Source organism: Pongo abelii, chromosome 15, assembly GCF_028885655.2.
Source record: "Pongo abelii isolate AG06213 chromosome 15, NHGRI_mPonAbe1-v2.0_pri, whole genome shotgun sequence".
NCBI lineage: Eukaryota > Metazoa > Chordata > Mammalia > Primates > Hominidae > Pongo > Pongo abelii.
In genome coordinates this window covers 50,989,458-51,004,736 of record NC_072000.2, presented here as the reverse complement: position 1 = coordinate 51,004,736, position 15,279 = coordinate 50,989,458, and the positions used below count along the sequence as shown (strand labels likewise).

The window sequence follows — 15,279 nt, the reverse complement described above, 5'->3', positions numbered from 1 at the left end:
TTATGCTCACTTTACATAAACTGAAAGGTGCAGACTAGCCAACTTTCCCAAGTACACCCAGCTAGTAGGTGATAGAGCTAGGAACTGAATCCAGGCAGCCAGACCTAAGCCTTGCTCTTTACAAATATATTACAAAATTCAAAGTGTTTAGAGGACACTTTCATGAGCATTGTGCCATTTTTTCATTACTCATTAAATTCTTCTTTTCATCAGCTTAATTTGCAGATAAGAAAACTAAAATTAAGACATCCCTTTGCCAAGGTTACACAGCTAGTATGTGGATTACAACCTGAGCCCAAGTCAAATTTCTAATCTTGTAAATTTACAAGTCTTCCAAACTCTCCATGGTTATTAAAAATTCCTTTAATTTGGAAATAATTGTTAGCAACTATCAGCTACAAGAAGCCTTACTTCTTGTGAAGTGTAGGTCTTGTGAAATATAAATATATGTTTTCATAATATATAGTGTAATTCTTGAAGATAATGAATAGCCAAATTTATCAGTCTTGCCCCTAGTCCTAGGCATATTTGTCTATTGAAGGGAATCAAAAATGTATATTAAAATAAATTGATATTATCTCTAACATTGGGTACAGATTGTAACATATGTGGCTCTGCTTTTGTTACTCCTAGAGTACTTGCTATTAATTTAAAGGATAACGCATTTGTATAAATGTATGTAAGTGTATTTGGATGAATCATGGCACCATTTCTAAGAGCAAGTAGGCAAAGATGCAAATATATTATGGAATATAAGAACTGTAGGAATTTGGGAATCTTAGCTGGCTTTTTAGCTATAGGATCCTTCTGCCTATTATTAGTAGTTTGTATAATAAACTGTTTGGAGTGCAGTATTCAACTTTTAAGGTTAAAATTCTTTATCGACTGCTTATACATAAATAACTATAGTTTTCCAGATTTACTCTGCATTATTTTATTTATATTTATTTAGTTAGTTAGTTATTTTTATTATACTTTAAGTTCTAGGGTACATGTGCACAACGTGCAGGTTTGTTACATATGTATACATGTGCCATGTTGGTGTGCTGCACCCATTAACTCGTCATTTACATTAGATATGTCTCCTAATGTTTTCCCTCCCCTCTCCCCCGACCCCATGACAGGCCCCGGTATGTGATGTTCCCCTTCCTGTATCCAAGTGTTCTCATTGTTCAGTTCCCACCTATGAGTGAGAACAACTCTGCATTATTTTAAAAAATAACAAACATGAACTAAAACTTGATTAAGAAAGTTAATTTGAGGAATTGGTTTCTAGTTCTCAGAAATGGTTATAGGTTGACTAGTTCTTCATCGAATGACCTAGTCATTTCTTAGTAAATGAATATCTCAGCACTTTACTTGATGTTTTGCATCTTATCATACCCCCTTTCTTTTATTTACTTCATTATTATTATTATTATTATTATTATTATACTTTAAGTTTTAGGGTACATGTGCACAATGTGCAGGTTTGTTACATATGTATACATGTGCCATATTGGTGTGCTGCACCCATTAACTCGTCATTTAGCATTAGGTATATCACCTAATGCTATCCCTCCCGCCTCCCCGTACTCCACAACAGTCCCCGGTGTGTGATGTTCCCCTTTTTTTTGAGACCAAGTCTCACCCTGTTGTCCAGGCTGCAGTGCAGTGGCACAATCTCGGCTCATTACAACATCTGCCTCCCAGGTTCAAATGATTCTCCTGCCTCAGCCTCCTAAGTAGCTGTGATTACAGGCGCCCGCCACCACGCCCAGCTAATTTTTGTATTTTTAGTAGAGATAAGGTTTCTCCATGTTGTCCAGGCTGGTCTCAAACTCCTGACCTCAGGTGATCCACCCACCTTGGCCTTCCAAAGTGCTGGGATTACAGGCGTGAACCACTGTGCCTGCCCCTCTTTCTTGTTATAGCAAAAAAATCCAGTGTTTCTTTTATGGAGTCCCTATTCCCTCCAACATTCTCAATCTAATACATATTTGTTGCTTACTACAATTTTGACATAATTCTTTAACAAGCTGAAATATCTTGCTCCTGTTTACTTAGTTGTTTCAGGAAAAAAAATAGTTTTCTACTTGTGAGACTATATACTTAATTAGTGTTTATTATTTATTTATGTATTTTAGTATATGAGAAACATATAAGTCATGGAGGTTAAAAAAAGAAAGAACTATTTGCTTTTATTTTTTTTTTCCAAAGAGTTTAGGACATTCTCTTAAGAGATTTATTTTAATTATTCTAAAAATTATTTTATTATAAGCTGAAGTTAGAAAACCAAATTATATGAAAATCATAACAACTCAAGATACTTGAAATCTTAGCCAAATCATACCTTAGCAACCTTAGCTGAAGTCCCATTCACTTATCTGTTCATGAGGCAGCAAGAATAGAACCTGTGTTTATTTGCAACTGGTCTTGTAGCTTGAGTAGCAGGGAAAATATGAATGCCATGCAGAGAATGATTTTCTATTTTGTTCTTGCATCTTACACTTTGTGTTCTATTGAATCCCTCAGAGACTATTCTTATGCCATAGCAACACCTGCTGGGTGAGGGAAGTTGGAACAGCCACAACTGTTGCCTGCCAAACCTGTTTTCCTGATTGAATGGCACTGCATGCTCCCCATCTCCAATACCAAACCTTTTAGAGTTGCTACCCTCCAGGAACCTATTTCTCCCCATATGTTTCAAGTAATGAACAATGCCGTTCTAATAAGATTTCCCCATTTCTTTCAAAAATAGTCATTATGTATGTGTGTGTATGAATGGACATTTCCCCTTAGAACTTCCAAATGCACATGCTGTGATATTTTAACCTCATGTTTGTTTTTAATGTGGGCTTTCTTCCTGTTCAATTGCTAGATTTGTAAACATTGTCAATCCTGTTTTGTTAGCATTTTCTGATTTATTATGGGTGAGGTACTTAAAAGTGTATGTCAGTGTGAAAAAAGGCAGTTTTTATTTACAGAGTGTGATAAGAGATGTATTATGCTTATTCATATTATGGACAAAAACGGTAGGCATACCATCTGGTGTGAAGACATATTTATAAATAACTGCTTGTTTCATATATGAAACATTTACACACAGTACTGCAAGTACTACAAGTCTTAGAATATAGATCCACATGGACAGTCTATCATAGGGCTAACTAGCCTTTCCTTTACTGCTGATTGAGGAAAGTCATGGAATGGACAAATTACTCAATATTACCAAGTGCTTCCAATGTTTTTGTGTATTATTTCTACCTCCTTGCATCATTACTGTATTCAAATCAAAGTCTAGTAGATGTACTAACATTATAAAAATCTATTGTTTTTTGGCGGATGTTTAAAATTAAAAAATAAAAGAGTTCATATATGAAAAATGATCTTGAAATTTATATGCTTTATAATTAAGCCTTGGATAATCAAGAGCTGATTATTAATCAATGGTTTTCTTACTTTGGTTGCTTAGTAACCTTGATTTGTGCTCTGTCAATCAATCAAGAACTTATTAAGCACCTTGAAAAAAAAAAAACCTTTAAAATGTTACATGATGTGGGAGCTACTGAAGAAATAGAAAAACCCTGGTGCTTACATCAGGACATTTTAGTTACATATGTAAGTGTACATTTCGTCGTGACATATACAGAATAAATTGGACATGTTCTAATTCAGAGACATGGAAGATGAATAAAAGATGCAGAAATCAGAAAAGACTAAATAGAACAAGAAACTTAAATTGGACCTTAAAGAATGTAACAATCATTGGTTGGGAGATGAAACTCATTCCTGAAGAGAAGAAAGGAAGGAAGGTGAGGCAATGGGAATAAGTCAAGTATGTTAAGCAGATGAAAAGACCAGCCTCAATTGAATAGAGAGCTTTCCACAGAAGCACTGTGGCTTATTAAGGTTTGACAAATAAGATGGAAAACAAGCAGTGGGATTTAGACCTTCTGTTCTGGTAAATGGGAAACTACTGTAGATATTGAAATAATATAGTGACATTTTTAAGAAAGATTAATTGAGAAATGGTAAATAATATTTTTTAGATGAAGAAGAGACATTAGTCAATCAGATCTTAGTAATTCATTTAAAAGGGGAAAGACAACCCAGAAGGACATGTAACAATATAATATTATTATATTAACCTATGGCTCAGGGAAGTTCTGCATATTTTCAAACCACCACCACACACGAAAAAATTTAGGTGCTGCATATTATATAACTCAACATGTTAACTTCATATTTTTATATACTAAGAATTGTTTCTAGCAAGTATCCAATAGCAACCTTTATTCCTTTAATAAGAAATGAGGTATGGTTTAGCCACCTTCCATCAAACCGTGTGTTGCCAATCATGATCTCTAAAAGGAAGCAAATATCAGCAGGTCCATTAATAAATGAGGAATGTCTAGCATGTTGGAGTTTTTTTGTCATCCTGAACATCTCTCAAGCACACATGACTGTATTTTAAAAATTGACATGCAGTTATAATCATACTGGAAATGGGTCAAGCATATTAGTTTAAAAGGTACTATTCAGACTTGGAGTGGAATTATTTTTAAATAGAATGAAATTCTCAAATTTCCCTTGTATCATTATATGAATATTTTCCAGTGGCCACTGACAATTGGTGTTCTTATACATTTTGTATTTTAAGGCAATTCTTCTAAACCTTAGTGGTGTGTTCACATCAGCTGTGAGGTATATGGTAATTATAATATTTCAAATATTAATGTATGGAGGTTTTAAAATACAGATTACAGTCATGACATTATTCTCACTTACACCGAATGTACTTTCTTGAATGAAAGAGAAATGAGTGGAGTTACAACAAGCATACTGACAATTTCACTTAACCAGAGGCTTATCTTACTTATCCTGTTGTGAGCTATCATTAGTGATGGGCCATTGACAGTTGTTGCAAATGCAAATTATTTAGTTCTTTGCATCTGTGTAAAACTACTTTGTGACTTCTCAAAACTTCAAAATCCGAGTATATCCATGTGCATGTGTCATGCTTATGAAGCCAATCTGTAAATGTGCTAGCAAAGAAGAGATGGAGGACTGCTGACACAAACACTGAAACAGCACTCAAGTGTGATAGAATATCTTTCCTTTAAAACTGTGCTCTGAAATAAAGATGTTGCTTACCTTGGAGTCTCAATCAGATCACCAAAGATGAAACTCATCAAGTCTACAGCAATTTTTTTAACCCATCTCTTGTTTTGAAGAAATGCACCTGTGCGCGCGTGCATACACACACACACACACACACACACACACATACACACACACAACATAGATTTGGTTCACTTGGATTATTTGCATCTACAAATTTACTACTTACTTTAGTCCTACTTTTTTGCATTTGTTTATATATCTGGTCAGGATGAGAATTATCGAATTCTGTTCTCTAAGGGTAACTTTCATAAACATAATATCTGTGAAGTTTTATTTATTTATATGTTAAATATAGACTATACATTCTACTCGAGAACATGCATATCTTTTATAAAGTACTTCCCTCCAAAATTCAGGTATAATTGAATTAGTGCGCTGCTTATTTTAGGATTCTTGGAAACAAGAGTCTGATTGTCTTTTGGAAGAAAATTCTATTTATTGCTGAGCTTCTTATGATTCTTATATTGAAAGAAATATAGCTTTTGTTTCAATATCTACTATTAAAGTGTACTACAGTCATATTTTTAAACCAATAATTCCATAAAAAGCACATTCAGATGTCTTTGTTTCAGACAGCATGATATTTTTCCACATAGTTCAAATGAACTAAACTTCTGCATTCTTTTAAGCCATTTTCTAAGTAAAGAATAAAAATAAAATTTTCTCAGCTGCCTTCCCAGTAAAGAAATGAAAATATTTTCTTTTTCTATATTTGCTTCATTTTACAGTCTGTGATCAGTGGAAAAGTTGACAGAAAAACAATTTGTTCAAATCATTTGTCTATTTATTTACGTTTGGAATGAGAAACGTTGGTGTCATATCATGTTTTTCCAGTTTCTCTGATTATAATATCTCCTACAGTAGCATTTCAGGCAAAAAAATATCAAGGGCTGTGTATAGACTATATACACACATATACTCTAACATATATATTATATGTTAGAGAATGTATCTGCATTTTTATTAGGAGTGACTTTTTCTAGCAAGTACATTGCATAAATGTGGATCTTACATGGTATAGACATTTCAAATATTTATGCTAAATTTGATACGTTTTCATTATGAGACAATTTTTTTTAAATAATTTGATTTAAGATGTAAAAACCAAATGATAGAATTAAATTTCATGTCTTCAAATTGCCTCTTTCCTCTGTTTTTTTAAAAAATGATTCATAACTTATCTATTCAAATGTTTAAATGAAAGAAAAAAGAGAACTGGAAGAGTCTTTTCTTGACTTCCTTAACTTTTTCACACACCCACACATCTCAAGATCTGCATCAGAAATATATTCTAACAATATATTTTGCATAAGATTATGCTACTTGTAGGAGCTACTAATTGTAGAATTACTATATTTCATTATTATTTATCACATTTGTTCCAAAATATACATGATTCATATCGATTATGTTTATCTCTATTATCTATTATTTTGATAGCTTTTTATTTTCCTATGTTCCTACCATCGTCTTCTGCTCTGCCTTTCTTTCTTTCTCAATTATTTCACAACTTTCTTATCTGTGCCAAGCAGGAAAGCAAGACACTAGACTTTAGAGACAGATTAAGGCTCTGTGCCCTTAAGGAGCTGCCTGGTCAGGGATATAAACATAGAAGAAAATACAGGACAAAGTCACAAGGACAGGTTAAATGGGTAAAACATACAATGTAGTGTGTAGTCAGGAAGAATAAGTAACCAGGTCAGCCTGGGGTTACAAAGGGAATAACATTTGAACTGAGTTTCAACACATGGGGCAGACAGAGGGTGCTAGAAGACAGCAAGAGCCAGACACTCTGACCATGGAAAAGAACAGCTCGTTCAAGGGCTCAGAGGTTAACTAGTTGGTAAAACTTCAGTAAAGGAGTGTTAACAGGAGTTAGTGATTTTAGAAGAGTATTTCTCAGTCTATGTTTTCAGAACATCATTTCCAGAGTGATAGATTTGTGTTATAAAATGTGAAGTTTTCATTGAGTGAGTTTTGGGAAATAGATTGAATTAACATTTTAAAAATTTCTGGGCTTCTTGGGCCCTGTAATATGTTATTATGCACTATATATATTGTTTAAACAGTAAAAAAAAGAGGGAAATAAAATAAAATTTATCAGTAATCCCACACTCTAGAGAGAACCACTCTTAGTGTTCTGGTATAGTTCGTTCTAGGATTTCTTTTCCTCTAGACTTTTCCTCATGTAAGTCTCCTCTTCCCTGAATTAGTGCCCAATTATCTTGCTATTTAATGTATATATTGAGTGTAAAATTTTGTACTGTGTTTCTGTATGTGAGAGATGGTGTGCTAGATGGTGACAATATAAAGACAGAGCATGTATAGCCTACCCTTCAAGAAGCTCCCTGTTAACATTCATTGAAAAATTTTTTTTAAATAAATTTTATTGTATATATTTGAGGATTACAACATGATATTATGGAATACATATGGATAGTAAAATGGTTACTGTAGTGAAGCAAGTTAACATATTCATCATCTCGCATAGTTACTTGTGTGTGTGTGTGAGAGAGAGCCAAAAGCAGCTAATATCTAGTTATTTAATATATAAAAATTAGATACAACTGTTTATACTGAACAGTATAACATGTTTTACACACTGAATAATAGTCGTTATAACTATTTATACTACTTGCTAACATGCTTTTCCCACTTAATATAAATATCTTATCAATAAATATAGGTCTAATACGTCATCATTTAAAAAGACTGTGTCATATTCTATTGTTCAACTGTTTTATGATTTATTTAACAACTCCATTAAGCTGTTTTCAGGTTGTTGTTTTTTAAATTAAATCAGTGTTGTGACAAGCACTCTTGTCGAGGTTTGTAGTCTTCATACTGACATGAACAAAACTGTTTATGATGATAAAGCTTAGACAGGGCAGCAGGAAGCCTGGTAGAATGAGGCTAGTGACAGAAAGACCACTTAGGATGCTGTCACAAGAAGATAAAATGATGACTTCTACTGAGACAACTGCCTATGGCCATGAAAAGAAACACGCAGATATGAGACACAGTTTTAAATAAAGAAATAACAAGATTTGATGGCTGTTTTGAAGTGGTGGACAACAGGAAATGGTGAAACAAATAATACTGTGTGGTTTTCAATTAATAGATGGAATCTGTTGAAATTAACTATTAACCAAGTCAAGAAATAAAATGGTGCTTAGGCTTGAAAGACTTTTGGAATATAAAGATAGGCCGCAATTATGAGCCATTGGAATAAAGTTATAATTTGCTATTATCAACACATAAAACAGAGAGAAGTCTATGAGAACAAATGAGATCTCTCAACAGAAAATATTATAAGAACAATTAAGAGAGTTGAGTAATTCTTAGAGATAGAAAATTTAGTGGGGACAGAAAGATAGAGAAACATATAACAGCTTTGAGAAATTATACAGTCTTTTTGGCCATGAGAGTTGTAGGGAAAGGTTAATCCTGACTTCTAGATTTAAAATCTATTTTTTTTTTTTTTTTGAGATGGAGTCTCACTCTGTTGCCCAGGCTGGAGTGCAGTGGTATATCTTGGCTCGCTGCAGCCTCCACCTCCCGAGTTCAAACAATTCTCCTGCCTGAGCCCCTGAGCCTCCAGAGTAGCTGGGACTCCAGGCGCCCACTGCCACGCCCAGCTAATTTTTTTATTTTTTATTTTTATTTTTTGTATTTTTAGTAGAGACAGGGTTTACCGTGTTGGCCAGGATGGTCTTGATCTCCTGACCTGGTGATCTGCCCTCCTCGGCCACCCAAAGTACTGGAATTATAGGCGTGAGCCACCGCATCTAGCCTAGGAAGAGACAGATATTAAATAATCTTTTAGCTAGATTTTTCTATTTTGTAAAACCTGGGCTAATTTATCTAAAAATCAATTTTTATGTTATTGAGATTAAAATTGAAGTTTATATTTCTGTAACTTTAATTCAGCAGGGAGGAAAGTTTATCTAAATACATGAAAAACATAAATTTTAAAAGGGATATTTGAACTATTTAGCATGATAACGTTTAAAAAAATTATAGCTAGTCAAGAATCTATTGTGATTTGAATGATCTAATGTAATAAGTTGTTTAAATATCCATTTTATTAAGTTAGGAAATAAACACTATCTTTTGACACCACTTCTCTTTTTAACTTTTTACTATTCATTCTCATAATCAGAACATCAATAACGTTGAGGCTAATAAAGTACAAATTCTTAGTTTCAAAAATGGTAAGGCCGAGCACGGTGGCTTATGCTTGTAATCCCAGCACTTTGGGAGGCCAAGGAGGGCAGATCACCTAAGGTTGGGAGTTTGAGACCAGCCTGGTGAACATGGTGAAACCCTGTCTCTACTAAAAATACGAAAAAATTAGCTGGGTGTGGTGGTGCACACCTGTAATCCCAGCTACTCAGGAGGCTGAGGCAGAACAATCACTTGAACGCGGGAGGCAGAGGTTGCACTGAGCGGAGATTGTGCCACTGCACCCCAGCCTGGGCAACAGAGCGAGACTCCATCTCAAAACAACAACATCAACAAAAGGTAAAATTAATATAGACAGTGTTTTGGTTGGCCAAGGTCATGTAGCTTGTTTTTGGAACAGATACAGATTGTATATTTCAAGTAATAACACTCCATTAGTCTTTAAAGTTACACATTTTTTATTTATTTTACACAGATTTATCTAAATTTGGATATTTATTTTGAGGTTGATATATCTTATAAGCAGTTTTGACATATGAAGAATATTCAGATATAGATAACTGATTGATGTATTTATTTAAGAAATATAGATGTTGGCCTTATCCACTGTGATAGCAATAGTAAATAACTAAAGAAATAAATAAGAGGATAAAAGAAAGATAAGATAATTTGCAAAATACTTATTGTATACTCCCTCACATTTATCTCGACTCTTTTATATTTGAAACAATGACCAAGTGACAGGCAGGGATTTTGTCCAATTTGTCATGAGCAGGAAGAGAGGAGTCTATTGCTAACACTCAAAAGTTATTAATTCCAGATACCATTGTTTATTGAGCCTGCTTCAGTATTCATATCTTTACATTAGCTACCTGCTATAAATTAGTTTTTATTTGTATTCTGTTCAAATTGAAGTATTTATTATCTCTTATTCTCAATGTTCTTAATTGTTTATTTTAATATTAAATATTTGGTCCTTAAGATTATCAAGGGGGTTTAAATGAAAGCATAAAATCCTTAATTGTGCCTATCACATAGTAGGGGGATAATAGATGTTAAATGCTGAGGTTATTCTGCACCCTTTCCCATGGAGGGTGAATAAGTATCACAGTTCCATTCCAATCCCATTGTCTGAGCATGCTGCTTAGATTTTAATTACATCATTCACTTCGAAAAGAACAAATACTTTGCCAAAATTATTTAATTGTTTCTATATACCAGAACAAATTACTTAACCATTTGGGTTTATAAAATGAAGCCATTTTAAACATATATTTTGTTAATGTCAATTTCTAGGATGTATATATCTACTTCAAAATGGTGGTAGTTAATATTTCATACTGTTTAAATTCTAAGATGTTATACATTATGTAATTAGTGTTTTAAACAATAAGTAAGTGAAGGAATTAAATGAAAAAGTGAATTGAAGATATTTGAATAGGAAGATAATTCTCATATCCCTTTGAACTTGAATTTATTTGTCTCTATAATAAGGGAAACAACATTTCAAAATTAGTTGAAAAATAATTTTAAATATAATTATGTTTGGTTTTGTACCTGGGCACTGGGGCATAATCAAACTAGAAGGAAGAATAAAACCTTTCACTTTTCGTTCATGTACAGTACTACTTCCAAAGGGAACATATAACATCTATCAGAAGGATAGAATTATTCATGTTTCTGGCTATTCGTATTTATAGCATTCTATTTAGCTTGCACTTTTTTGATAGATGTTCTACTGCACAAATGCATTCGAATTCATATACAATTGTATAGGTAATAAGAATCTTCCAGTGGAACTAGTGATAATGTTTGTAAGAAAGATCGTTGTATACTACTTCCCTCATATCATTTAATGCTTTTCACCAAATTCTAACATAAATATATTTCAGCACAATAAAATAAGTTACAGTAAAATCAATCTAACTTCTCATAAATATTCTCCGTAAATCAGAAATTAGCTTTACTTGAGAAAAATTATAATTCTTCTTTTTTGATATGGAGTCTCGCTCTGTCGCCCAGGCTGGAGTGCAGTGGCGCAATCTCAGCTCACTGCAAGCTCCCCCTCCCGGGTTCACGCCATTCTCCCGCCTCAGCCTCCCCAGCAGCTGGGACTACAGGCACCCTCCACCACGCTGGGCTAATTTTTTGTGTGTTTTTAGTAGAGATGGTGTTTCACCGTGTTAGCCAGGATGGTCTCTATCTCCTGACCTCGTGATCCACCCACCTCATTCTACCAAAGTGCTGGGATTACAGGCGTGAGCCACTGCACAAGACCAAAATTATAATTCTTATATTCATTGAAATATATTTTGAAGATTTAATTAAAATTAATTTTGTAGAAATATTGGCAACATTATGGCAAACTATTTACAATAACATCAAAATATTATGAAGTGAAATAATTCAAATATCACAAAAAATTAAAAGTCCATAAATGGAGAATAGAATGGATTATCAAATTGCTTGATTTCACTCCCACTAGGGAAAAAACAAATCCTGAATCTTAGGAATTTGCCAAGTTTTAAACCAGTCAAAACTTCTGATTTTACATCAGAGGTTTCTCTTTTTCCCTTTCTGACTACTTGCACTTATTGTGACTACTAAGTCTACACAGCTGAATGCTAGTCTTCTATGAAATGCAAATGTTAAAGCCCCAGTTAATGGCTAATTATTACAGGTCATTGAGAAGATTATGAATGCCTTATTTATTTTGCTAATGTTTGAAGTCCTCATTTTAAAGTATACAATGAAAACAAGAATGATTTTAAGTGAGAGTATATTCCATTTATTCCCAAGGTTTTTGATCATCTGAATTGTCACATTTCTTCAGCCAGCAGAAATTGTTTCCTTATGATTTTCTGTATCTGAATATGCTTTACCAGTTTATACTAACCTTGAAAAATTTTCTTTTTCCCATTTCAAGTTCCACCCAATCTGACTGTTCCACAGGAAAAATCACCACTGGTCACCAGAGAAGGAGACACAATAGAACTGCAATGTCAAGTAACTGGCAAACCTAAACCAATCATCCTTTGGTCTAGAGCGGATAAAGAAGTTGCAATGCCTGATGGATCAATGCAAATGGAGAGTTATGATGGAACACTGAGGATTGTGAATGTATCTAGGGAAATGTCAGGAATGTACAGATGTCAGACCAGCCAATACAATGGATTTAACGTGAAACCAAGGGAAGCCTTGGTGCAGCTCATCGTTCAGTGTAAGTAAATTCCCTTTTATGCATTTCCATGTGGGGACAAGGGAAGAAGTGTAACCATTATTCTACTAGTAATATGAGGTGATTTTTGTAATTGGATTAAATGAACTATTTCTACATTTCTACATTGGATTGAATGAACTATTTCTACATTCTACATTAATGATACACAATTTAAACTATAATCTACCTTAAATGTGCTTTTTACATGAGCTTATACACACTAACAGAAAAAGTTGTTTTAGTGTGTGTGTGTGTGTGTATGATGATTATGATGGTGTTATCTGGTTGATTCATGCCAAAGAACCAACAAACCCAATGGTGAGAAACTGTCCATGTGCAATAAGCAAAGTGGAGACTGGAAGTAATTGCTAATTCAGGTTGTAATACATGTTTGTTTTCACAGTCCATGTTTTTACTTCAGGCAATTGCATGTCCTTTTCCCAAATTATCTACCTATTTCAAGCATCTCTTTGCTTAAATTATGGAGATCTAATCATTGAAATGTTATATTTGCATACCTGAAGTTGTAACAGTGAATTACATAATTATCTAGTAATAGTGATAATTCAGGAAAGTCTTAGATGCTGAATTTTTGCCTGATTTAATCTTAGCGGGTAATTGTTTTACTCTGAGAATTGAATAAGATACATTTTAAACTATTTTTATATTTTTACTGAAATCACGGTTATAGTTCTAATTAAAAATATAGATATTATGGACTTTACATTTGCTTTTAGCATTAAAAATACCTAAATCCACACACTTAAGGGTCAATAAAATGTACCAGTGCTACTATTGTTTGGTTTTTAGAGAATGCCCTGGTAACTGGGCTGCCCAATGGTAAAGACACTGCTGAAAGAGAAGAAAACTAAACACAATCTACTCAATCTCTAATAGTGCTACTGCAAATTTTAATTGATGTACTATTTGTTAAATATACGGTATAAAGTTTTCATTAAACAGATGAATTAGGTGAAACCATGCACTTCAATAAACGATGTCATTTTTGTCTGACTCTTTTGTAACTCAGGAAATTGAAAATAGAATTTAGTCCAAGAATGTTTATTTTTATAGTAGACTTAAAGTTGTTGGCAGAATGAATGAACTATTTTATATTTGAGAGAATAATTAAAGTATGAGACAAATGTATTTATGTATGAGATATGTGAGTGTGGGGTGAGAGACAAGGTTCTGGGTGCTGCTTAACCATTCCCTGCCCCTCTTCTATAGTACCTCAGATTCCAGATATGCTATTTGTCCTATAAACATGCAAACTGATATTTGCAAACAAATGCGAAATAACTTTGGCTGATTTCTAATCGATTATGAGTTTTTTCTCCAAATAAGGCAGATTTTAGATGTCAGGTTCCATTCGGCAGTTTAATATTGCCTTTTTCTCACTGGCCTCTATACTCATGGCAGTCTGTTCATGGGTATGAGGATCATGTGAAAACAGGTTTCAGAAAAAAAGGAAAGAGAGAGAAACTGCTTCCCATTTTCTAAAAAAATGAGATACCCTTAAGTGACCACAAAGGAATTTGATATAATTTGGAACACTTCAATCTTGTTGGTAAGCACAGGATTCTGAGCTGCTTGGAGTTATGCACAAAGCTTCAGTGTTGCTGCAGCTATTAGTGCAATTAGTTTTCACTCTGCTCACTCCTTTCTGCAGAAGCTCTGATACTAGTAAAACCTACAGAACCCAGATGGCTTTAGAGAACTTCAAATTAAAGTTTCAAGAAATCAGAATCTCTGTTCTCCATAGAATATACTTAATAACTCCAGAATTCTATTGATTAACTAAATTTCCTATTTTTTCCTTTCTCCTGCTTCTTAATTAGTCCCCTAGAAAATAAATTCAGCATAAGATTTTAAAATTCAACTCTATAATAGGAATGACAATAAACAGTGGCACAGTTGTCTCTAGTGTGACAGGGATGAACATAATTGAGTAAAAAATACTGATAGACACAGGCAAAGTTTAGTTATTTTAATGTAGGTAAAATGATATAATTTATCTGCATCCCAAGGTGACTTCCCAGAGCAGGGGTTATAATCCAACTGCATTTCCTCTCAGAGGCAAACTTCCCTGGCCTGCCTAGGAAGGCAACTGGATGCAGGCAGTCTTGCCAGCTCTAGGTGAGGATCATGTTATCATGGCTTTTAAGGACCTCCCTTCCATATATTTCCAAATCTTCTGAAGAACCTGATTATATGTCACTATTTTCCAGGTACAAATAACTGATAACAACTCCAGAATATTCCTGAGTACATCAAAGTTTCATTTTCCAGGCATGTAATCTCTGCCAGCAGATCTTGCCTACATGCCTATCTAAGGCTTATTTTTGCAAAACTAATAGTACAGGAATTCAGATAATGTTTTTAAATTGAAAAACAGTCTAACTTTTATAGTGATTTTTTTAAGAGACAGGGTTTCACTCTGTTGCCCAGGCTGAACTACAGTGGCATGATCATAGCTTACTGCAGCTTTGTTCAGTAAAATCGGGCTCAACCGATGCTTCCACCTCCGCTTCCTGAATAGCTGGGACTACAGGTGTGCACCTCCATACCTGGCTAATTTTTAATTTTGTGTAGAGACGGGGTCTTGCTATGTTGCTCAGGCTTGTCCCAAACACCTGACTTCAAGCGATCTTCCTGCCTCGGCCTCCCAAAGTGTTGAGACTACAGGTATGAGCCACCAGGTTCAT

General features: G+C 34.0%; 1 protein-coding gene across 2 annotated transcripts in view; it reads left to right on the top strand.

Annotated features, from left to right (window-relative positions):
* MDGA2 (MAM domain containing glycosylphosphatidylinositol anchor 2) overlaps positions 1-15,279 on the top strand; it is an 825,106-nt gene that overhangs the window by 631,815 nt on the left and 178,012 nt on the right. For both annotated transcript variants that reach the window (XM_024231654.3, XM_054530089.2), the window contains one exon: positions 12,278-12,571. In XM_024231654.3, coding sequence (XP_024087422.3) covers positions 12,278-12,571 — 294 coding nt within the window. The remainder of the gene's footprint in view (positions 1-12,277; positions 12,572-15,279) is intronic.